General features: G+C 37.4%; 1 protein-coding gene across 3 annotated transcripts in view; it reads left to right on the top strand.

The window, feature by feature from the left end:
• Positions 1-25,769, top strand: part of LOC150097663 (solute carrier family 12 member 8) — a 280,215-nt gene that overhangs the window by 133,647 nt on the left and 120,799 nt on the right. For all 3 annotated transcript variants that reach the window (XM_090407151.1, XM_090407150.1, XM_090407152.1), the window contains exons 8-9: positions 6,470-6,671; positions 18,014-18,101. In XM_090407151.1, the coding sequence (XP_090263277.1) occupies positions 6,470-6,671; positions 18,014-18,101 (290 nt within the window). The remainder of the gene's footprint in view (positions 1-6,469; positions 6,672-18,013; positions 18,102-25,769) is intronic.

The following is a 25,769-nucleotide window of genomic DNA, read 5'->3' as shown; positions in this document are numbered from 1 at the left end:
CAGGCCAGAAAAGTTACAAGTATTATATGGAAAGTTAAGTTAGAGTATAAAATGAAATTGGCTGCACAAGCCAAAAAGGCAAACCAGAAGAATTTGATCTTTATGCTGCAAGTAAGAGAAAGAAGAGAGTTTGTATAATTTGATAAGGAAATATTAAGAAGAATAGAAATTGCTAGATCAACCTTCATTAGCATGAAAAACATTCTGACCTCAAGTGAAATTCACACAAAAACAAGAATTAGGCTGTCCAAATGCTACACGTGGTCAACACTGCTATATCGAGCAGAAACCTGGACAATATCAAATATTGTGAAAATAAACTAAAAGCCTTTGAGATGTGGATCCTCAGAAGAATTCTTAGAGTCCCATGGACTGCCAAAAAAACTGATTTAGAAATATTAGAGATGATTGGAGAAGATAGGACTCTGTTGAAAATTAGTAGGTAGGTGTTGTTAACATGAGTTAACTAACACCTGCCTTTGTCACATACTAAGGCATGAATCCCTATAAAAAACACTTCTAGAAGGAATGATACAAGGAAAAAGAAGAAGAGGAACACAAAGAACAAATTGGATGGGAAATATTAAGGACTAGACTTTTTTTGTCCTATGAAGAATGTAAAAGAAAAGTACAAAACCGTACATGGTGGAAGCTCATGGTAGTCAACCTCCTGGAAGGAGATGACATCTGACAAGAAGAGAGAGAGAATGAATACGGAAGAATAACCTAGTATCAGAAGCAGATGAGTAGTTCAAATAATGAGTGCTCACTTCACTAAGGTCTGTCAACCTGGTGTATGTAACATAGTATTCAGTGCTACCACTATATTGGATGAAGAGAGAAGGAGATTCTAGAGCTGTTGCATAACCTGGATAAGAATTTGGCAATTGGGATAGAGGGGATATTAGCATGTGTACTAAAGGAATGTTTAGCTTGAACTGGCTAGGCCCTTGATATGTTTGTATAATTTGAGTCTTAGTCCAGGAAAGAACCCACAAGAATGGAAAGAATGTATGATAATTCCATTGCACAATGGTATAGGAAAGTCTGATGTGACTATCAACCTACTAGTATCTCTGGAGTAATTGTAAAGATTTTAGAAAAGCTGGTAAGAACTGGCATACAGAAATGGATGGACAGACAAGAATATACTATGCTAGGAACAACATGAGTTAACTAATGAGAGGTCCTGTCTGAACAATTTGTTCATGTTTTATAATAATGACTTGGATAAGTGGATGACTGATAGGCAGATATCAGAAAGTGGCATATGGGGGGGATGTGAATATATCACATTTAAGGTGATCAGTGGTGTTCCCCAAGGATTAGTTTTTGGGCCATTGTTTTTAATCTTTACATTAATGATATTGGAAAGGAGCTGACAGGAGATCCTCATTTCTTTTCTGATGATGCAAAGATTGTCAGGTCAGTTTAAGATGCTACTGATATACAGCATGTACATGGTAATTTGTTGTTATTATGTGCCATCCAGTTGTTTTTGACTCTTGGTGATCATGCAAACAACGGCCCTCCATCCCACTCGATTTCTTGTCCTTTCAAAAGTAATTGTAAGTTCAAGTTGGTAAGTTCTTTTATGTTGCCCATCCAACTCTTTTGTGGTCTTCCTCCACTTCTCATTCCCTCAATCTTCCTCAATCAGAAAAGGCGGTTATGTTAATAACTGCCTTTTCTGATGATTCATCAGCTCACATAATATGATTAAAGTATATCAACTTCTGTTTAGTGATCATCGCCTCCAAGCACAAAACCGTACATGGTGGAAGCTCATGGTAGTCAACCTCCTGTAAGGAGATGACATCTGACAAGAAGAGAAAGAATGAACGTGGAAGATAACCTAGTATCATAAGCAGATGAGGTAGTTCAAATAATGAGTGCTCACTTCACCAAGGTCTATCAAGCTGGTGTATGTAACATAGTGTTCAGTGCTACCACTTTATTGGAAGAAGAGAGATAGAGATAGAGAAGGAGTTCTGTCTTTATATTCTCTAAAACCTTCTTATTGAACATTCTTGCAGTCCATCGGATTCTTAATAGTCTCCTCCACACCCATAATTAAAATTAATCAGTTCGCTTTCTGTCTGTCTTTCTTCTTAAAAATCCAACTTTCACATCCATACATCACTACTGGAAATACCATTGCTTTGACAATTCTAACTTTCGTGGCCTCACTTATACCTCTATCTTTCATAATTTTTGTAAGATTTAGTATTGCATTTCCCACCATGACTATCCTTTTAATTTCATCTTCACATTTGCCATCATTTCTGATTCTGGACTCCAGTAAATCATAACTTTCAATGATTTCTATTTCATCTCCCTCTATTATAAATTCATTTAAATTGCCTGGGATAAATTGCTTTTTTCCAATTAAACACTTTCTCCAAAGACTGTTTTTACTGGAGATTTTTGGTTGTCATACGGCTCTCTAATCAAGAGAATTAGATGTTCAGGTATTCCCATTGATCTCATTACAATCCACAGTCTGTTGTGATCCATGCAATGAAAAGCTTTCTTATAATCAAATTAACATGCAAGAATATGGAAGTCATTTTGCCTCTTCACAAGGCCTTGATATGATTGCATATGGACTACTGTGTGCAGATTTGGTCTTCTGGGTTCCAAAGAGATAAAGATGTTGTGGAAAGGCTGCAAAGAAGAGTTAAAATGATGATATCAAGATTATGGAATATAGATTACTAGTATAGATTGAGAATGTGGACTACAGACACTCATAGACAGAAGAAAGAGGACTGATATGATAGAGGTCTATAAACTTTTGAGAGGACATTATAGGATATCAGTTGATATCGTATAATGCACTTTCATCATATGGAAGGTGGGGAGAGGACAAGGGTAGCTAAATTAAAGATACCAGAAAATTATATTCTTGGTTGATCCTTTATCTAAGTGAAAGCAAACAAAGTTTGTGTGTGAAGTATTTTCATCACTAAGCCACTTGTATATAAAGACTAATGACTTCACATTAATTGCCTTAGTATCCCAAATGCAAATAGCGTTATGGGAAGGGCCACTATCCAGACTGGTTTTGACCCATATTGTTAAAGTGCAGGGATACCTTTCCAAAAAACTCTGAGTGATGTCAACATCACCCTAAATCTCAGTGAGTGACCCTATAGGATCACTGCTAAACTCATCACTCCTGACCTGAATCACTCCAGGACAGGAAACTCACTAGTGATTCTACCCAGTGACAGGCAAGGGCCTGTCATCAAGCACAGCTTCTCTGTTCTTCAGGAAGCAAGCAAGCCCAAAGATGAACATTATTAAATGTCATCAGTGGGAGTCAGACCCAGAAGCGATAACAAGGTTGAAGTAATGCAGAAGTCATATATTTCTGATATACTTATTTATTATGGAAATATTATGGTTATGGTTATTATTATAGAAATGATTATGAAGAGAGAGAATGATTCTATGTTTGTCCAGTTTGGATCTGTCAAGCATGTGTAAAGATAATTAAAATAAAAAGCCAAAAGGCTAGTTTTCTGGCAATTTAATAGATATTAAATGGACAAGAATCCTATATTGTTATATAGCCAGTAAATGAAACTCAAGATCGATAACTATGATCTATGAGTTTCAATGCCGAAAAACTATCGGCGAAGGCAATTCGAAGCAAAGGTGGAGCAAGCTCCCTCACTATTCTTGATATTCTCTCATAATGTATAACACAGCTCCTAGGAGATGTAATGCTGTCATTACATTATGAGGGGTGGTCACTACCCAGACCGGTTTCAACCTTTTTTGAGGTCTCATCAGTGAGTAGGTAGACCTGGAAAATATCAAAACTTAGTGAAAAGAACTTACATACCTTCACTATACGAATGCCATAAAGGTGTGCTTGTCTACCCAGACCGGTTTCAACTGGTCTGGGTAGTGACCTCCCCTCATAATGTAATGACAGTATTACATCTCCTAGGAGCTGTGTTATACATTATGAGAGAATATCAAGAATAGTGAGGGAGCTTGCTCCACCTTTGCTTTGAATTGCCTTCGCCGATAGTTTTTCGGCATTGAAACTCATAGATCGTAGTTATCGATCTTGAGTTTCACTTACTGGCTATATAACAATATAGGATTCTTATCCATGTGTAAAGATGTCTGCATAAATAAGGAACTGGATAAGAACAGAGATCTGCAAGTTGCAAACTGATGTAATAGATCACAGAAAAGAGTATACCAAAGAGCATGCAGGTAACTTATTATGTCTGTATATGAATGGTAGGAGTATCAGAAACAAAGGAGTAGAGTTTGTTGCCTTGGTTAATATATTGGGACCTCATATCATAGGTGAGACCTGGCTTTCAGAAGCAGACATATTAACTAATATCGAGTGCAAAGTGTACAATATTTTTAGGAAGCATGGGCAGGATAGGAGAGGAGGGGGTATGCTGTTAATGATCTAACAGGAGAGGTGAACTTTATAAATGCTCCATTCAGAAAAGGTTACATACTGAACTCCAAGCAGGAAATTATGACAACCTGAGGAGTATGCTGGGTTTTGTGCCATGGTATCAGTTGACGGATGGGAAGTGTTTGAAAAAATACTTAAATGATGTGATATCACAATGTGTCCCTAGAGTTCAAAGAATAAATAGAATAGGAGTGAAATGGATGTAATCTAATTAAGCAAGAGATTCATAAGAAAAAGATGATGTGGAAGGAATACCTGCAGGAATCATCTTTCTGAAGGAATACTAGCTCCTGCAGAATACTTCATCAAGAAAATACAATCATAAATCTACTGCTTTATATGGAACAAAACCAACTGGTTCTCCTACAACAAGCTCTGTCTTACTCTTTATATAGGAGGCAAGGCTTGGTGGCATTCAAGCACAAGATAATGTTTCATACCCAGGGTACGAAAAGAGATTGTGGAATATATCTTCTCCTTTGCCACCAGAGATCTCTCTCCCTCTCCACTCTTATTCTTATGACAGTGGAGAGGGAGAGATCAGACACAACAGCGCATGTTCCAACACGTCTGACCACCTTCTACAGACATGTCTTCAGCTGCAATCTACAACACACACACACACACAGACACAGAGAGAGAGAGTGAGTGAAAGCAGCTTTACTTTAGGAAATACTCAGAGACCCTCTTCCTCGGTAACATATTACCGAGGAAGAGGGTCTACCACTAACATAAGAAGTTCTACCACTAACCAACAGCTTTTCTTCCCTGCATGGAGTTGGCGAAGGGTGAGAGTCCTTTCACCAATCTGGTGCTGTCCAGAATCACTAGTAACACTTGAATGCGGGATCCAAGCTGAATCAAATCTGTGGTCTTCAGATAGCCATGTCAGATATTGCATTTGAAAGTCCTTCAAGAACCATTAGCAGAAAACCCAATGATTACATAACATATCTCTTCAAAACAAGTAGTATGATGGTGACACTCGACTCATCTAACATGCACAGTGTATGAATTTCTAATAAAAAAAAACACAGTAGTCAACTTCACAATAGAATCCTTTGTCAAATCAACAAATCCCCATTAAGTGAGATCTGCCTTACCAAAGTAGAGCCATTAACCTGACACTGATACCCAAATTTTACTCTGAATTATCAGAGAATTGCCTCTTCTGCAACAGAATCAGAACAATTCATCACATCTACTTGCAGTGTCCTGTAAGACAGCAAATTGATCCATTCATCTTGGAAAACTGTAGCTCTATCCTGTGATGGGCTGCATTCAGAGGAAGAATACTTTGAACTTTGTCCGTAAACAGTCTAAAAACCACTCAATTTGCAATTATCTCTTTATCACTGTGAAAACAGTAATATATAACTTTTATCTCCAACAGATTATAGCAGACAGAATGATACCTTCACTTAGAGAATCAATTAACCACCAACTCGCAGCCTTTAAAGAAAAGGTAAGAAGCCATCTTCTTACCTTTTCTTAAAATAAAATGAACCAACTCCTGACTGAGCAGGGCAACAATCACCGTCCAGTTTCCAACATTGCAGCAACACAATCTCCCCCTCCTTCAAAAAAAAAAAAAAAAGGGGTGAGAAGAGATTTTCCTGCTTTTAATGGCCTAGAACCAAGTGAAGAACTGATCCAAAAATTGACTTTGTAGTTTTCACTTTTGTAAATATTACATTTACAAAAGCAATGTCTACATAACCTCTCTGCCTGAATTCATAGAAATCCGTTGAGTGAATCAATCCAATCAATCTGGTTACGCTTTTGTACATAACATTGTTATCTTTAATTAAATTTTAAACACACACACACATACATATATAGCTATTTTTAATATGTATGAAGGAGGGTGCTAAGCAGATTAATTGGTGTTCAAGTGAATCATTTCATGGTTTTTTCATAGAACAACACTGCTGATTTAAATGTTAAATAATAAAAATGCATTTTTTTAAAACAAACTTTGCTATAGCAGTAATAACATTTTCCTTTGTGTAGAACATGGTGTAGTTGGTTACAGTTTGGAAGTTCTTAAAAATAACACAAATCCTGATTATATGAATAAAGAAAATTGGTTTACGGTATTTGGAGTATTCTTTCCTGCAATGACAGGAATTTTAGCAGGAATTAACATGAGTGGAGATCTCCGTCACCCTTCAAGGGATATACCAGTTGGAACCTTGTCATCAGTGGGAACTAGGTAAATGATTATTAATGATAATTTACATTATTATTAAATGCTCTAAACTAAATTGTTATATCTGTTACTTCTACATGTTTACTTACTTACTTATTTTTACATATCTATTTTCTTTGTGAAATGTACCGAGTTTAAAGCATCAAGACAGGGAATACTGTAATATTGCATCTCCACTGTGACTGGATCTTAATATTGGCAGTCAGGCACTAATGTTGATAAAAACAAAATTTTTATGAGGTATTTAATAATGAGTGGGTCAGCATTGGTCTGAATGATAATGGATCCTTCATTAGAACTTATTTATTATTATTATTATTATTTCATGACACCTCCAAGGACTCCAAAGACTCAATGAGGGAGGATACCTACTCTACAGCTTTTTTTATTTATTTAATTTTTTTTTATGTTGCTCTTACCTACAAAAGGTATTTACTAACCTATAGTACATTTTGTACCATGGGTGGGCTAAGGATTTTTTTTTTTCTATTTTTATCAGTTTTATTTATTTTTTGTATATTTTACATAGTCCAGAAACCCTGTTCTGAAGACAAACTTGGAACTTTTTCAAGCCACCAATAAGTGGGGGTAGTGGTCTCACACCGGATGATGAAATTCATCTCTCTCCTAAAGACTATTACAAACATTCATGCCCATGGTGGAATTTGAACCTACAACCTGTTGGTTGGAGAGCAGGTACACTAACCACTTAGCCAACCAGGCTGACAGTTGTTGTGAAGCAAACCCTTTATCTGATCGTATCACTAAGTTAGATACGAAGGTCAAATTGATGAAGTTACATATTTTGATATGAGTCAATAGGCTCTAAATACAAGCAGACTGGGCATGGAATTACTTCATGCTTATGCTTGTGCTTAGGCATAGGATTAAAACAAGAATATAATTTCTTGTCAAGTGTAGGTTTGCTGCCAGAGGATAAAGAGTTGAGTATTCTGTATCATGTAGTGAAAGAAAAAAAGATAAGCTTTGATATTAATTATCAGAAATTTATAACTTTAGCATACATTTTGACCTGACCTGATTGTGATTGAGTGTGGTGTGTTTGGAAGTTTTGAGTTTGAATTACTTTTCTGATATGTACCTTTCCCAGCTATCAATTATAGTGGCCACTCTGCCTCCATTTATGATTTCTTGTCGCCCAATCTGGCACGATTTAAAAATTACATTTTGTGAAGTATAATTCAAGATTTTGTAGCATTCTATGTCTTTGACTTATATGCTTCCTATCATTTAAAAATATGGCAGCTAAGAGATGGTGGAAGATGTAGACAATGGGAGGATTGGGTGATTTTGATATCAGTATCTAAGGTTTAAGTGGCAGTGATAGTCAGCTATGAAAATGAGTGTTTGCCAGGAGAGAGTTAAGAGTAACATGCTCATAGGGAAGGAAGGTGAGCAGAAGGTGGCAATGGACCCAACATCTGAAGGATGGTGTCAACTGTGAGATGGCAAGATGCCCTGAGAGAGAGAGAGAGGTACTGATAAAGGTAGTTGAAGGTGTGAAACATGAGTTGGCTCGTGTGAAGGGAGAGAGATTAATGGACTGGAAAGTCTGACTGATATTAAATAAACAAGAATTATCAGAGAAAATTATGGAAATGAGAGAAGGAGAGAGAATGGACAAACCACAGAAAGAGAGAGAATGAGAAAAAGTTGAGAGAATGAAGGAGTAAGGAGATAAGAGGAAAGGCAGATGATAAGTGAGAGAGCAAGAAGGGAATGTTAGGAGGGGAGAGAGAGGGGGAGGGATGCTGATGAAGAAGGAATGAATGGATCTGTGAAGGGAATGATATGTGGAAATTCAATGATTTATGGCGTGTAAAATAGAATGTTGGAGGAGTGCTTGCCTGTAGGAATGACAGAGTGAGTTTATGGCTATAATGTGAGGTGAGTATGTGGATGAGATGATAGGGATGGTTGTTACAAATGATCTGACAGGAAGTGTAAATCGGTTTCAAGAGATCTGAGGTTAATGTTCAGCAGAAAAGTGGAAGAGGAAATGCCCAGATATGATAATGCAACTTTGAGGAGGAGAGCAGCAATAATTAATAACATAATAGGGAGAATGTTTCAGAAGCAAAGTTTGGAATATGTGGATGATTTGAGGATAGAAAAGATCTATATGTGTGCAAGAGATGGGCTACATTCGAACATGGAAGGGTGTAGAAATTTGAAGTGTTATTCTCTGGGCAAATTCTCTGGGTGGGGAAACTACAGTTGCCAGAGTGGATGGTGACCAAGGTTGCCTCTTGTAGGAATAGTTACTTGGGATATTGAAGAATATATTGGGATATTGAAGAATATATTGGTATATTGCAGAATTAAATGGAGTATGAAAGGAATAATAAGTATAGAAACGGTGCATTGATGTTTCTTTATACAAATTCCAGGGGTATCAGGAATAAAGAAAGTGAATTGGTAACAATGATAGCCTCAGCCCTGTCGAAAGATTATTGGAATCAGTGAAATATGGTGAATAGATGTCCTAACAGGAATAGAAGTAGAAAGGTATAACATGTTTTGGCAGGGAAAGATGTTACCAGTGCATGAAAAATAGTGAAGAAATATTTATCAATAGCAATGGCAAATTTTATTCCTCAGATATAAAAGATAACACAGTATGGCAAAGTGGATGACTAATAAAATAAAACAGGAAGAACTGCAGATGAAAAAGTGGTTATGGAAACAATATAAAGAGATAGGTGGTAGAGCAGTTAAGGAATGTGTGTGTGTGTGTGTGTGTGTGTGTAAGGGTGGTTCCATAAGTTTTCAGCCTGACTAACTTAAAACAACTGTGTCACTTTTCAACATAACTCCCTTTACTTCAACACACTTTTCACATCATTGAATTAACTATTCTATGCACTTGAAAAAGTAGTCTGTACTTTTTTCTGCAAAATGACCTAAAACTGCATCTTTCACCTCACTGCCATCTGCAAATTTTCTTTCTCGAAGGTCTTTCTTCAGTTTTGAGAAGAGGTAGTGGTCACTGGGTGCTAGATCTTGGCTGTAGGGTGGTTCAATCTCCTAGAAGCCACAATCCTTCACTGCAGCCTTCGCTACAATAGCCGTATGGACTGGAGTATTGTCGTGAAGCAGGCGAACACTTCAGCATTCTTCATCTCTTCTCCTTCATGGCATTGCACAGTTTGTGCAGGAGTGAAGCAGAATATTCTCCATTCATGATGGTATTCCTTTCCTTGAAGTCAATCAAGAGAATCCCCAGGCAATCCCAAAAGATTGTTGCCCTGACATTCTTGGTGGACTGAGTGACCTTGGCAGTGCTTTGCCTAGTTTGCATCACTCCATGGATTCCCCTTTTGGAAAGAAGACCATTTCATTCCCAGTGACAATTGATTCCAGCGCCTCTCTCTAATTACCTTTTAGGCAAGGCTCTAAAAACTTGCAGGAACAGGTCATACGATGCTCCTTCTGAAGTGAAGAGAGAAGTTGTGAATGATGCAAAAGACAGTTGTTATAGAAAGCCCCAACCTTGCTGAGATTTCTTGAGCTTCAGCCATCTGTAATTGAGCAATTCCTCCTCATCTAGAGAGAGAGAAGAGAAAGAGACATTTTTCTCAGTAATCACTTCCATAGGCTGATCATCACAAGGATCATCTGCAATGCTCTCTATTCTTATGCGAAACTGTTTAGCTCATTTCTTCACAATGAAATATGAAGAGGAAGTTTCCCCACGAACACCATCCAATCACTGTTTGATAGCAATTGAAGAAAACCCTTTTTTTAGTGAAAAACTTTATCACAGCACAGTACTCAATTTTTAACATTACAGCCACTTAGCATGTCACGTGTTAGTCAGATGAGTGCCTCCAATTGAATGATGCAGGTAGAGTTGAAACTGGTACATTCATCTTCCTATAAATGGTGCTATCTGTCACTCATGGCATTTTAAAATTGGCCTGAATTTTGTATGTTAGGCAAGAAATTTTTGGAACCTACCTCGTATGTATGTGTGTGTGTATGTATATGTATATATATATATATGACTAAGGGGTGCTTAAGGGTCAAAGCTGTATAACTGAGAGGAGACCTCCACATAGCCTTTAAAGGAATGCGGAGAACCGACCAGGGCTTCTGACCTAATGTCCAATCCTCACCTTCTCGTGGTGCACCCTGTTGGGTATCTACTTTGATACTGAACGAACGAGGATGGGCTGGCAATTTGGGATTTAGCCGACCAAATTGTATTCTTATTGGTTAAACCAAAATAAAAAATGATGGTACAACATGACAAAATTTCATGCCGGATGGGGCGTCGCCCGGTTAAACAAGGCCCCCGTTGTTTTCGCCAGGGAACCAGGGCGAACAGCGAAAAGTCAGCTACTGGAACAAATCTGAAAACAAACCCCAACTCAACATCACCAGAGTTAAAGATCGGTACTATCAACGTAAGAAGCCTGAATGGCAAAGAAATGGAGCTAGCTGAGGAATTAGATAAGTACCAGATCGACATAATAGGGGTGACTGAAACAAAAAAGACCAAAACTGGTGAGATCTTTCTGAGCAATAAATACAAAATGTTATATTCAGGCAATAACAATCAAGGAAAAGAGGGAGTAGCCATAGTATTCAACACAAAATATGCGGCTAATCTTCTTGAATGGCAGTCAGTCTCAAGTAGAGTAATGTGGGCAAATATGAGAATGGGGAACTGGACAATGAGACTTATTTGTGCCTATGGTCCCACAGAAGGTTCTACTAAGGTAGAAGTGGAGGAATTTTTTGAGGCTTTAGAAAAAGCAACTGACACAATGAAAAAGGAAAAGTTGGTCCTTGTTGGGGATCTAAATAGTAGAGTAGGAAATGATTGTGAGACATACAAAAATATTTTGGGAAAATTTGGAGAAAAGTGCAAAGCTAATAATAATGGCAAATATCTGTTGGATTTCTGCTCAGGACATGGACTGGTTATTACTAACACCATGTTCCAACATAAAAATGTGCACAAATTCACATGGAGGGAAGAGGCTAGGAATAAGAAAAGTCTCATTGACTATGTTATTGTTGATAGTGATGTTTTCTCCCTGGTGCAGGACACCAGAGTGTACAGAGGATTTGAAATTGGAAGTGATCACTATTTAGTCTTGAGCAGGATAAAATTGAATTTCATATTGAAAAGAATAACATGTAAGAAAGTTTTAAAGCGAATAAAAGTTGAGCAGCTCTCAGATGTGAACTGTAGACTAAAATACACAAAGATTATTGAAGAAAAAATGAAAGAGTTTGAGAACAGGAATCAAACCTTGGAGATTCAGTGGCAAACCCTGAAGAAAACATTGATTGATTCTGCCAGAGAGGCATGTGGTGAGGTTGTGTGCAAAGATAAAAAAATCAGAACTCCCTGGTGGACACAGGAAGTTAAAGAGGCAGTGAAGGAAAAGAAGAAAGCATATCAAAAGTTCCTGGCAAATAAGTCAGCTTTTACTCTTACAGAATACAGAGACAAATGTAAGAAAGCTAAACAGTGTGTAAAACTAGCTAAACAAAAGTCATGGGAGGACTTTGGCAAGAATATAGAAAATAAATATCAAGAAGGTGGCAAAATATTCTGGAGGTTGTTGAAGAAGCTTAGGAATGGAGGAAAGAGTGCTGTAAAAGGAATTAGAGATGATAAAGGTGAAATGAAAACAGGAGAAAAAGATATCCTTGAAGTATGGAGTAATTACTTTGAAAAACTGCTAAATGAAACAAGCAGTGATAAAAAACACTGACCAGGCATGCAGTCAGGAATACATATCCATACTTGAAGTAGAAAAAGCCATCAAAGGCTTGAAATGTGGAAAGGCAGCAGGAGTAGATGATATTCGACCAGAAATGCTGAAGTATGGTGGTATAAGTCTTACAGTGGCTGCACTGCATAGTTCGGAAAGCCTGGACAGAGGGACGAATTCCCGATGATTGGAGTAGAGCTCTCATAGTACCCATATATAAAAAGAGAAATAAAACTGAATGTGAGAATTACAGAGGTATTTCCCTACTGAGTGTTCCTTCCAAGATCTATGCAAGTATACTTGAGATACGGTTGAGAAGAATTGTGGAAGAAAAGCTTGGTGAAGAACAAGCTGGATTCAGGCCAAATAGAGGCTGTCAGGATCAGATCTTCACTTTACGACAAATAGTCGAGAAAGCATGGGAATATAACAAAGATCTGTATTTAAGTTTTGTCGATTTGGAAAAGGCATATGACAAGGTGCCAAGAGAGAAGCTATTCAATACGCTGCAGTTATATGGTGTCAATGGGGCATTATATCAAGCAATACTTAGTCTTTATTTGAGTTTTGAGTCAGCAGTTAGAATTGAAGGAAGTACAGGAAGATGGTTTAATGTTAAATCTGGTGTGAGACAAGGATGTACATTATCCCCTCTGTTATTCATTATCTATATGGATCACATTATGAAGGAAAGTGGTATTAAACCTGATATCAAAATTGGAGATGTTAATGTCAGCTCTTTGCTTTATGCGGATGATGTTATACTTCTAAATAAATCCGCTACAAGTCTGCAAGATTCTCTGACTAAATTGAATAGCTGTTGTAATAGATATGGTATGAAGGTCAGCAATAAAAAGACAAAGACAATGAAAATAGGCAGAATCATTGAAAATGTCAACTGTGTTGTGAATGGAGAACCTGTGGAACAAGTAAAACATTTCAGCTACTTAGGCACAATTTTTACTGAAGATGGTAAACTAAATATAGAAATAGACAACAGAATCAGCAAAGCTGGTATCGTGGGAAGTCAATTGAATAAATTCATGTGGAATAAGAAAGAAATTAGTCAGAACACTAAATTAGCTGTATACAAGACTGTGTTCAAACCAATTTTAACTTATGGATCTGAGAGCTGGGTCAGAAGTAAAACACTTGACCAAAGACTAGAGACCGCAGATATGAGAGTCCTGAGAAAGCTTAGAGGCGTGAACAGATGGCATCAATGGCAATATCATATTAAAAATGAGGATATTAGGAAAGAACTTGACATTGTCAGCATCCAGGAATGTGTTAGCAGAGCTAATCTCAGATGGTATGGTCACTTAAATAGAATGGGAGAGGAAAGATTAGCAAAACAAGTGTTCTCTGCCAGGTTGGCAGGAAAACGACCCAGAGGAAGACCAAGATATAGGTGGATTGATACGGTACAAAGTGCCTTAGACGATAGAAATATAAGATCTGATAATGTTGGAGTCTTGACAAGTAACAGACTGATTTGGAGGAAAATTGTAGATAGGAAGTTAGTAATGATGTAATTTTTTCATGTAGTACTGTCATATCCTGTACACCCCTTGAGGGTACATGGCAGGAATTTGATGATGATGATAATGATATATGACTAAATCAACTAGTATAGTAATGAAGACAAAAATGGAATATATGAAGAGATTAGCACAAGGAAAATCCCAAGGAATTCTTTTATTATTTGACCAGTAGGGAGGAGAAATGATTGTGTGTGTGAATGACATTATTAGATGGAAAAGGAGGTAAAGTGACCAGTGCAGATGATAAAGAGAAGCTGTTTAATGATCAGTTTTCAGAACGTTTCACCCTAGAAAAGGACGAAAGTTCATCCTGGAACTTTTATACTTTGAAAGGTTGATGGTTAAAAAGTCCATGAGGAGAATTTATTTCAAATACTAAGGACTGATCAATTAAACTGATTCTATGCTCTATTGATGTGGCTGTTTAATGAAAGTCTAGCTATTGACAGAGTGCTTAATGAATGGAAGGGGGTAAGATGTGTCATTGCACAACGGTGGTAGTAGAATGCAGTCATCGAATTATAGATGAATTTGTATTTCTTCTGTGGTTGTTAAGATTTTGAAAATATTAGTGAAAGGATGTTGCAGATGGTAATATTATCTGTGAAGGTTAGCATGAATTTCTTAAGGGGTGCCCATTTCATAATCTGCTCACTTTTATGGTAAAAAAAAAAAAAGGCACATGATGAGGGACAGGTATATGCTGCCATTTTTTGGATTTGATAAAGACATTTGATAGCACACCACAACTAAGTTGATACTTAGTTGCAACACAGAAGATTTACATATCAAAACTGGCTTTCAGACAGATAGTGAGAGCTGTGTGTGAGCAAGCAGTATCAAGGAAATGGAAGGTCACAAGTGGGGATTCCACATTTGTGACCTTTCTATGAGCAGTATAGGGACTTTTGCATTTTAACCTTTATGTCAGAGAGATATCCAGTTATTGGCATATGATGATGTGAAGCTTGGAAGAGTTGTTAGTAATAGTGCTGATGTGGTAGCATTTCAGGATTTAAATAAGCTAGATAGAATGGCAGATGAATAGGAATATCAGTTTAATGCAACTAAATGTGAGGTCTTGGAGTTTGGGATTCACCAATGCAAGGCTAAATGCTCTGTTGGTGAAAAAAAAAAGTGTACTAGAGGAAGTGGAGGAAGCAAGGGATCTTGGGGCGATAGTCTATAAAAATTTATAGTTTAGGAGGCATATTGCAGGTGTAGATAACTCAAAGAATTGCTGGAATACTAAGGACTTTGACAAGTAGCAGTAAAAGAGTGGTGAATCCATTTTATAAAGCCCTAATCACGCTACATCTGGATTACTGTACTCAGATTTGTTCACCAGGATTTGAAGAGGATAAATTAGTGAGTATAGAGGCAGATAACAAAAATCGATATCAGCACTTTACAGTATTAGTTATGAGAATAGATTTAGGGCATAAAAATTAGAGTTTAGTGAATGGAAGATGAAGGGTGATGTGAGTGAGACATTTAAACTGTTGAGCGATTTTTGCAGGATTGACACTGGTGAGATTTTTCCTATAGTCAAACAAGGGAAAGGAACAAGGACAAGAGGCCTTCCATAGACATTGCAAAAGGAGAGGTGGTGAGTGGGAAGGTGAGAAATGGCTTTTTTGCATAGTGGATGGTTGAACCATGGAATTGATTACCTGATAGGGTGGGTGAATGGGCTTAAGGAGTAGTATGATAGACTTTCTGTTGTCTAAGATGTACCTTCTGTGATATGTTTTGTGAGTCCATGAAGATCCAAATTAATTATTATAATGATATGCATTTTAATTCAGCAGAAAAACTTCCCATGGTTAAGACATGGTTTGATAAACTATTTTGTGTGAGACTGTCGGACCTTCCGCTGTGGAGTTCTGATGATGATAATAATGAGTTTAGAAAAACCTTCATTAGTATAAAAAGCATTTTCTCTAAAAATATAAATTCCTTATGTTTCTTATACTTTTCCACTGTATATTTTTGAAAAAAGATTACTGTCACTGTTCCAAAATATAATCCAAAATATTATTATAATGATATGCATTTTAATTCAGCAGAAAAACTTCCCATGGTTAAGACATGGTTTGATAAACTATTTTGTGTGAGACTGTCGGACCTTCCGCTGTGGAGTTCTGATGATGATAATAATGAGTTTAGAAAAACCTTCATTAGTATAAAAAGCATTTTCTCTAAAAATATAAATTCCTTATGTTTCTTATACTTTTCCACTGTATATTTTTGAAAAAAGATTACTGTCACTGTTAAAGTCCCATACAGGGTGCGACACCTGGTTGTGGAAAGGATCTCCCAATGAGTGATGTACTGTACCTCTTCATTCTTCCTCTTTTTTTTTTTTCTATCTTCCCATATTCTTTATTTTACTTCTCCTGAGTCTTTCTTCTTACTCTATTTTCCAGACCACTATCAGTGGGATCCATTGCCCTGTAACTGTATTTACCATGAGATGTGACATCTGGATATCCAGAAAAAAAAGGGGGGGGGAAAGAGGAAGGATCCTGGTTGTCTTGCACTAATTTGGACCCTGTTTTGGCAGGATGAGATATTCTGGTCCTATTTCTTCAGTCTGTCCTCGCATAAGGCAGATGTCATATTGGCCTGACTTGGCTAGACACTTGGCTGGAAGTTTTCTCAATAAAGGTGTATGCACATTTTATTGTCTCAATGCTGTAATGATTTTGGTTGATTTGTATATTGGATTAGTACTAGTGTTCTCTGATTAATTTCTCAACTTTCTGCTTATGGAAATTATCAACTTTTGATCATAACGTCAACTCCACTATAAAATATAATTCTCTATAAATTTTAGTAACACACATTTTTGTTTGTAAATAGATTCAGTTACTGTGTACTGTTTTACCACCTTGACAAATTTGTAAATGTGATTTGTTTATTGTGTATGTGATAAAATGAGAAACACAACACTGATTATACCCTGCTGTATACTAAACTGTAGGAGGGTTGAAGGAACAAAATAGAACTAGGCATATTTCAAACCTCTCATATTCCAAGTAATGTGCTTACATAGGCATTATCTTTAGGAAAGTCATTCATAGGTAATGCAATGTTTGTCAGGTGAGAAAAGAGTACAGTGTACTGTTATTGACAGAACTTTCACAAGACATTCTTGACAATTACTCGACTTTTCTAAACTTTTCTTGGCAATTGCCAATGATCAAGATAATTGGTTTGTTAATCAAGTAGCAGAATCATACATTTATTCAATAGCCATTTACGAGTCAAGAGGTTTTCTAATTAGCATAAAAATTGACCATTAATGGATTTCTTCTCCATTACTTCTGGCAATTTGATCCATTACTTGGCTTCCATTCTTAGGATTAGAATGGCTTTGGATTATTTTCCAATAGGATAAATACCTCCAAACCTTCTCTTTGTTCTGGCTCCACCATATACTGCTCTCTGATTATGTGACATATTTAGTTTGAACATTAACAATAACTACTAAATAATAACTAAAACTAATAATAACTAACTAGCTAACTAAATAAATAATAACTAAAGCTATTAAAATTTTTAGGAATGAAAACCAAAGATATATCAGTTGATTCTCCTAGTCAGCCTATAGAATATGTAACATATTTTTTCTTTTTAAGCATACTTTTTAGAGAAAGTGGCAAATTAAATATCAAAATAAATAGTAGAATAAATAAAGCTGGTTGACAGCTCAATTAGCCATATGGATACTATCTCTGCTTCTCAACCTTCAGGATGTGCAGGTTTGACAATGTCTTTAGGTGGCAGATGATTTCATCACCTGGTTCATAGCAGACGAAATTATCTACCACCTTCACAACCTCAATAAACAGTAGTGCCATAGCTAGCATCCTATTTTTTGAAGTTGTGTGGTTTCAAGAAATACAGTATTATGTTTAGTCTGTTCTTAAGCCCAAACACATTTATGGATATTTAATTTGTGGTTTAGATATGATATGAATAATGACTGATTAACATTATTAAACATCCCATGTTTTATTATTTTTTATTTTTTCGTCTATAGCCTTTTCTTGTATCTTTTATTTGTACTCGGCTTGGGAGCTACATGTGAAAGAAAAGCACTTCAAACTGATTTTTTGATTGCTGAGAAGGTAAGAAATGTTTCTACATACAAAAGCAATTTGTTAGGTGAGTTGGCTTAAATTTTCTTCAGTTTCCAATTCAAAATGCAGCAGCACATTAATTGTATATGAAACATTTGATGGATTTCAATGAAATTTACTGGTAGTTTCTCAATATATTTTTTCAGTTTCAGTTTTGATCCACATTGGACAATTGAATTTACCACTATATTGTAGCACAAAGTAACCTATGTTAGCATGACATAAACAAGTAAATCATTGTTATAAACAATTAATTGGCATGATCGCTTCTACTTTGATGTGGAAGAAAATAACAAAAGAAGTTGAAAAAGGAAGGTGCTACCAACTCTGAATATATACACTGGTGTCCAAAACCTAAGGACAAACACTATTTCTGAAGATTACATCTGCAAATTCAGATGAATCAGCTTGTGGCAATTTGTATAACTGATGATTTCGAGTAGAAAGTGGACATATTCAAATTTTCGAATCACATGCAAAGGGGTCACATGGTAGCACTCAACGCAATAAAAGGCTGTGCTAAGCAAATTGTGTTTGACGGAAGCTCTTTTCATGAAGGAATAAAGTTGCAAACTTGGATGACTTGCAATGTCTCAAAGATATCATCTAAATGATTTCAAACCAATGGAATGTATTCTAGACGTTTGCTAAGAGGTCACCCTCGCTCTACATGAAGACAGATTTTTGATTATCACACAAAACATAATAGACACACCACAGCAGGTCAGCTCGCAAGTCTGCTCCATTCAAGCACTGGTATGTGGATATGACAAACTGTGGCAAAATGACGACAAGTAGGCCTATATGCCCAAAGGCCTGTAGTCTGCATCCCTTTATCCACAGCTCATCATAGAGCATGTTTTCAGTGATGTTGTATCCATAAAAATTGGACAAGACACCAATCAGCTAATGTACTCTTTACAGATGAGAGTCATTTTAGTCTTTCCTCCAATTCTAGATGACACTTGATCTGGCATGAAAGTGGTACGGCTTACTATCGTGAGAATGTTCTTGAAAGGGATAGATGCAGCAGTGCTAGAGTCATGGTGTGGGGAGGCATTATGCTTAATGAACTGAGTTATAAGTGCTGGAAAAAGGGACTATGACTAGTGAACAATATTGCAACAAAGTTCTTCAACATGATGTTCGATTGTTCCATGGTGCTGTAAGTGAAGAATTCATTTTTATGGATGACAATACTATGCCACATCATACATGAGCAGTAGAGATACTTCTGGAGACCAACGATATTAATTGAATTGCGTGGCCAGCATGCTCCTCAGATCTCATCCACATAGAACATGTTTGGGATGCAATAGGAAGATACATTGCTGATCAAAATTCCCTTCCAGAAAACAAACAGTGCCTTATTGGTGCTCTTCAGGAGGAGTGGGCCATTTTACCTCAGGAACTCCTAATCGTTTGGTGGTAAGCATGGTGTGATGTTGAGAGAGCTGCATCACAGTTTGGGGTAGATATATTCCATACTGAAATGTCTCTCTGCATAATTTATGTGAACACTGTACATTAATTCCTTAACTACATTCTTAAGGATGTAGTTAACTACATCCTTAAGAAATTTATAACTTTTGCCAAATACATATTGCAATTTAATTTGTATGAAATTTATAACACGTTTTTTGTGTAATATAATTTATTAATATGCTGGTAATAAATTTTTGTCAACATTTGGCCGTTGTCGTGAAAATGTTTTCATATATAGATAAACATGCATTTCCTCCTTAGCTTTTGGACACCTGTGTATTTAATTTGTTATCAGTATTATTATTCTGGACCTCAAGGAGTAACAAGAGTCATCACACAAGGACCATCTTGGATAACACAAAGTCTGTCACACCACTACTTCAACCCATTGACCATCTGCATGTTCACCACTCTATCAGGCAATGAATTACATGGTCCATCTACTCTCATCAAAAAAAGTCACTTCTCATCCTCCTACTCACCACCTCCTTTTGCAAATTCCAGGAATGGCCTGTTGTCCTTGTTCCTTCCTGTTATTCTACTATATGAAAAATCTCCCATGTCAAATTATGTAAATACTTCTCAGCAATTAAAATTTCTCATTCATGTCACTCCTTTGTTTTCTATACATCAAACACTAGTATAGAATGTCCTCATTGTATCCTCAAAGCTGTAATGTTCTGATATTATTATTATTATTACGGGCAACTCCAGGGAGTCCTTAGACTCATCGAGGGAGGCCCCAAATCATGTTCATCACAACTGTTCGACATTCATACAGTATCTATCGTACCTTGCCTTAAACTCATTTACTGTCACAGCATCCACCACAGACTCTGGCAGCCCATTCCACTCATTCACCACTCTAAATGTAAAGAACCCAGCTCTAACACCTTTACTAACCACATTTTTGCCCAGTTTCCATGGATATCCCCTAGTCATCCCACAACCAGCCTTGTTCTCAAAAATATCTTCTAAATTAATTTTAAAGAAACCCTTCAGTAATTTGAATGTCTCAATCATATCTCCCCTCCTCTGCCTATCAACCAATTTTTGCAACCCACAAATCCTCAACCTGTTCTCATAAGGTTCATTCCAGACCTGCTATCATCTTGGTCACTCCACTCGCCTCTGGATCCTCTCAACCTCCTCCCCATCAAGAAGAAACCTAGGTGACCAAATCTGGGCACAGTAGTCGAGATGGGATCTTATCAAGGCTCGATACAGAGGAACAATAACCTGCTTGTCTCTGCATGTCAACGTATCCTTCAGCAACCAAGTGATTTGATGAGCTGATTTGGCCACTTTTGCAATGTGACCCCTAAACTTCAACTCCTTATCCATCAACACTCCTAAATCTCATGCCTCATCGATTTCCTGGAGTACAGTTCCACCAATGTAGTAAACTGCTGCTAATCTTTTCACCCCAAAATGTATAACCTTACATTTTGCCACATTAAATTGACATCCATTCTCCTTATCCCAGACCTCCAATCTATCCAAATCATCCTGCAAAATTTTGACATCATCTGCATTCGCTATTGCCCTACCCAACTTTGCATCATCCGCAAACAAATGAACTGTTCCTCTCAGATCCTTTCTTATATCATTAATGAACAAATTAAACAACAGTGGTCCAAGAACAGATCCTTGTGGCACACCACTAGTCACAGGCCATCTTGTGGACTCTACTCCTGAATAAACCACTCTCTGATATCTCTCCGTCAACCACCCTTCTATGCATCTCACCAACCCTATATCCATCCCCATATGCTGCAATTTACTGATTAGAATTCCATGTGGTATCCTGTCAAAGGTCTTAGCAAGGTCCAGTAGAATCACTGTAAACCCATTACCCTTATCCAGTTCAGCCGGCACCGTATTATAATACGTGAGCAAGTTACTGAGGCATGACCTACCCTTCACAAAACCATGCTGTCCCTGATACAGTATCCCATTTTCATCTATCCAGTCTTGTATTTTCCTCTTGACTATTTTCTCCAAGACCTAGATAATGACTCCTGTTATGCTGATTGGCCGGTAATTTTCAACAGCAGCCTTGGAATCACTTTTATGCAGCGGAACTATTTTCCACTCTTTCCACCTCCTTGGGATTGACCCAGACCCGAGGCTGAAATTAAACAAAACGGTCAAGAGTACTGACAATTCTTTAGCCGCTTCACATACGACATGAGCTGGTATACCATCCAATCCCACAGATGTATTGATATTGAGTTTCTGTAATAGACTATTTACCTCTACTTCACATTCATCACAATTCCAGTATAAGATGTTGGTTCTTCCATTCCTGCAATGTCACCACCTGGATGATATACTCTTGCAAAGTGCTCACTCAGTAATTCCACTATATCAACTGATTCGGTTACCTCCCTACCCTCAGCATTTTTTAAAATCATTCTGCCATGAACATTTTTCCTTTTACTTGCAACATATTGAAAAAACTGTTTGGGATTCTCTTTAGCCTGCATTGCCAATTTTCTTTCATAATCCACTTTTACTTTTCTTACCACCCTTGTTACCATCCTGGCCTGAGCTTTATACTGTTCCTGCGCCTGCTGGTCACCTTTCTCCTTAAATTCCCTCCACAATTGTTTCTTTTTTTGCAGCTCAAGCTTAATAGTGTTATTCATCCATTTAATCCCTACTTGATTTATTATTCGGACTCTAGGTATACAGTCAACCATTGCCTCCTGCAAACACTTCTTAACCTCTTCCCATGTACTATCAACATCCAGCCCTTGCAGTTTTACATGCCATAGCACTGAGCCAAGCACACTCCTAAGCTTGTCATACTTACCAGCCCGGTAATTCCACATGTAGCCTGTCTTAATTGTAAATTCCACTCCTTTAGCCACCTTCCAAGTCATGACCTTATGATCACTCTCACCAATTAGTGGCAACATGGTCATGTTCATTACAGCCAGATTCTCAGATGCAATTACTAGGTCAAGCACTCTCTGCCCCTTGGTATTTTCCACTACATGCTGTTGCAGATAGTTGTCCATTAATAACCACATATAATCCAATTCCTTTCTCCCATGTGCCTCTTTCCAGTCAATATTACCATAATTAAAATCACCCATAATAATTACCCTCCTTCCACACATTTCTTCTATTGCCTATGCATACTATCCCCACCATCTATTACATCACCTGGTCTATAGCAGCACCCAATTGTATATTTTGTTCTGCTAGCCTCAATCTCACACCAAATAGCCTCAAATGTGCTCTTTTCTCTATCCTGCAGTTCAACTTCTATACTGCTTGGCTGCAACTCATCAGCTATCATCAATAACACTCCTATCCCCTTTTTATTCTCCCTATCACTCCTGAACACGCTATACCCATTGCATTCAATCCCACTAGCTTTATCATCTTCTGTCAGCTATGTTTCACTAATACCAACAACCTGTGGGCTGGAAGTGCTAACCAAGGCCAAAAACTCTTCCTTCTTGTTCCTAATACTCCTGGCATTAGTGTACATGAATTGCAGACACCCATTAGCCCCATCCCTACTTTGATGCCTTATACTAACTATCCCATTCTGATTTGTTGTCCTTCGTACTCGCTCGGGCATATTATACTCATTCATACACTCAACTGCCTCCCTAAAGTCTGCATATCTACTCCCCCCCTTAATAAATCTAGTTTCCCTGAGTCTGTACTTCCACTTCATTCATCAACACTTTTTCAAGCCTCCATACACCAAATCCATTCAAATGTAACCCATCCATCTTATATAAATCCTTTCGCCCATCGAACTCACTCCACACATCCACAAATTCCACACCCACTCTCCATGCATTACCTACGCATAAAGTAATTGGCAATTATGGCCCTCCTTCTAAACACTTCACTGTCATACAGCGGACAAATACTCACCATCCTAACCTCTCACTCTTCTCTTTTGCTACCTCAAGTAATTCCCTCACATCCTCTATCATTTCCATATTGTCTTCTTTCAAATCATTTGTTCCTGCCACGATTATCATCTCTTTCATCCTATGTTTTTGCACTCGAATAGATTCGCTGACATCCTTTATGTTCGCACCCAGCTGGTACGATTTCGTCAAACTCCCAACTATCACACCTCTTAATAGCGAATCTCCATACAGCACTCACTGCTTCATTTTATTTACGTTTACAAACATTCTATTATTTTTCGTAACAGACTTTTGTCGTTTATTAGTCCGTACGTTCAGCACACATTTTTCCATATGCTCCAGTTGCCACTTTGCTCTGTGTATCGCTCCGCTCAACCGTGCGATTTCACTACTTGTATCTATCTCGCCATTTTCATTATCAATTAAATCATCCATTCGTTCTGTATTTCTACCTTCAACGACGCTCTCACCCCTATCTGGTACTACCTCGCAATTCTTTATCACATCGCTATTGTCTATATTCTGGCTATCTTTAACGATATCACTCTTGCCACCTGAAACATGCTTGAGATCCTCATTCTCCTTACATTTTCTGCACATATTAACTCCACTATCACCATCTAACCAGACTCTCACCACTCTTCGCAAAGCAAACATCTCACAGACAGCACATTGCATAAACTCTTTTATACCAAAACTCTTAAACAAACATGGCGATCTGGCCGCCATTTTTTTTTTTATCGGTGCCATATGTACGCTATCTTATCTTAAAAATAATAATTAAAATAACACAGAAAACACACAAAAATCGCACAGACACACCAAGAAACAAAAAGCAAACAATACTACGTAAAATTCTAGTAAAATCGCTAATGATAACATAAAATACTACTAATCTTTTCAGGAGCTCTCGACAAGCCGACGATCATACAGTGCGACACCTACATCACTTTTATTATCTGCCTTTGTACTTACTCCAAGGTTAATTTATACTCTTTAAATCCCGGTCACCAGAGGTGGTCTGATTAGTGCTTTATACAGTGGAATCGCAATTCTTTTTCTCCGAGTTATCATCACTACCCCTACAATATTATTTATATTATTATCTGAGACCGCACACTGTAGTCTAGATTGAGTCATATTACGACCTTATGAAGTGGCAAATCAGGTATCAGCTAATGCCTTTTTATTCCCTTATAGGGAGTATATGCAAGGCCATTTTAGCCCTATGTAACTTCTGAAGACTGAGTGTGAGTGGGCAGTTCAGTCTCCACTGGTAGCCATTCAAAGATAGCTGGCCCAAGACTATCACTAATTATAAGCAGCAACCAATGAAGAGACTGGCAAACAACTGCTATAGTCTTGTGATCCCTAATAGGAGATGTTATTATCTAAAATAGTGTGGGTTCTGTGGTTGATTTTCTTGAGTTACAGGATGAAAAACACACATTTCCGGGAGAAAAAAAAAACCTGCCTGTCCATGTCAGAGATTGACTAATTCAGGAACCAGTCAAAGAAAAAGTTCCTCTGGTCGCCAACTAGACTTGAACTTAAGTCTATGTTCAAGTGGCCTAGTACAGAGGATGCAAACGTCACTTCCACTGAGCTACAGGCCTTTGAAGTGGCAGAAGGCTTCCTTATCCTTGCATGGCAATGTTTATTTCAACATCACAATTATCCTCTGAGTTGTATTTGAAATTTTTTCTATCTGACCTTTGAACTTCAATTTCCTGTTCATCATAACCCCAATATCCCTAGCTTCATCAGTTTCTTGTAATACTCCTGCTAATATAATAGCCATTGGAAATCTCATTACTCCAAAGTGCATAACTTTATGTGTTCTAACATTGAATAGACAGTAGTTATGATTTTCTTATTATTCCAGTTTATTCAAATCATTCTGTAAGTGCTGGGTATCAATAACATCCCTGATTGCCATGCCTACCTTTGCATCATCAAAAAACAATTGCATATCTACTGTCATATCCTTCCCAATATCATTAATGTATAGATTGAACAACAGCAGGCTAGGACTGATCCCTAGAGTACACCACTGGTCAAATTAAATCTGCAGATTCACACCCACAATATACCGCTTTCTAATACCTCTCCATCAACCATCCACTTATCCAAGTCAAGAGTTTATGTTCCAGTCCCATATTCTCCAGTTTATGCAACAGCCATTCATGTGCATTCTATCAAATGCCTTAGCAAAGTCCAACAGTATCATAGTATCCCTTCTCTTTATCCAGCTCAGCTGTAACAT

This window comes from Typopeltis vanoorti, chromosome 17 (genome assembly GCF_054136105.1).
Source record: "Typopeltis vanoorti isolate ZY-2024b chromosome 17, IOZ_Tvanoo_1.0, whole genome shotgun sequence".
In the NCBI taxonomy this organism is placed as follows: domain Eukaryota; kingdom Metazoa; phylum Arthropoda; class Arachnida; order Uropygi; family Thelyphonidae; genus Typopeltis; species Typopeltis vanoorti.
Note: the sequence above shows the minus strand (reverse complement) of the source record. Positions and strands in the feature narration are given on the sequence as shown.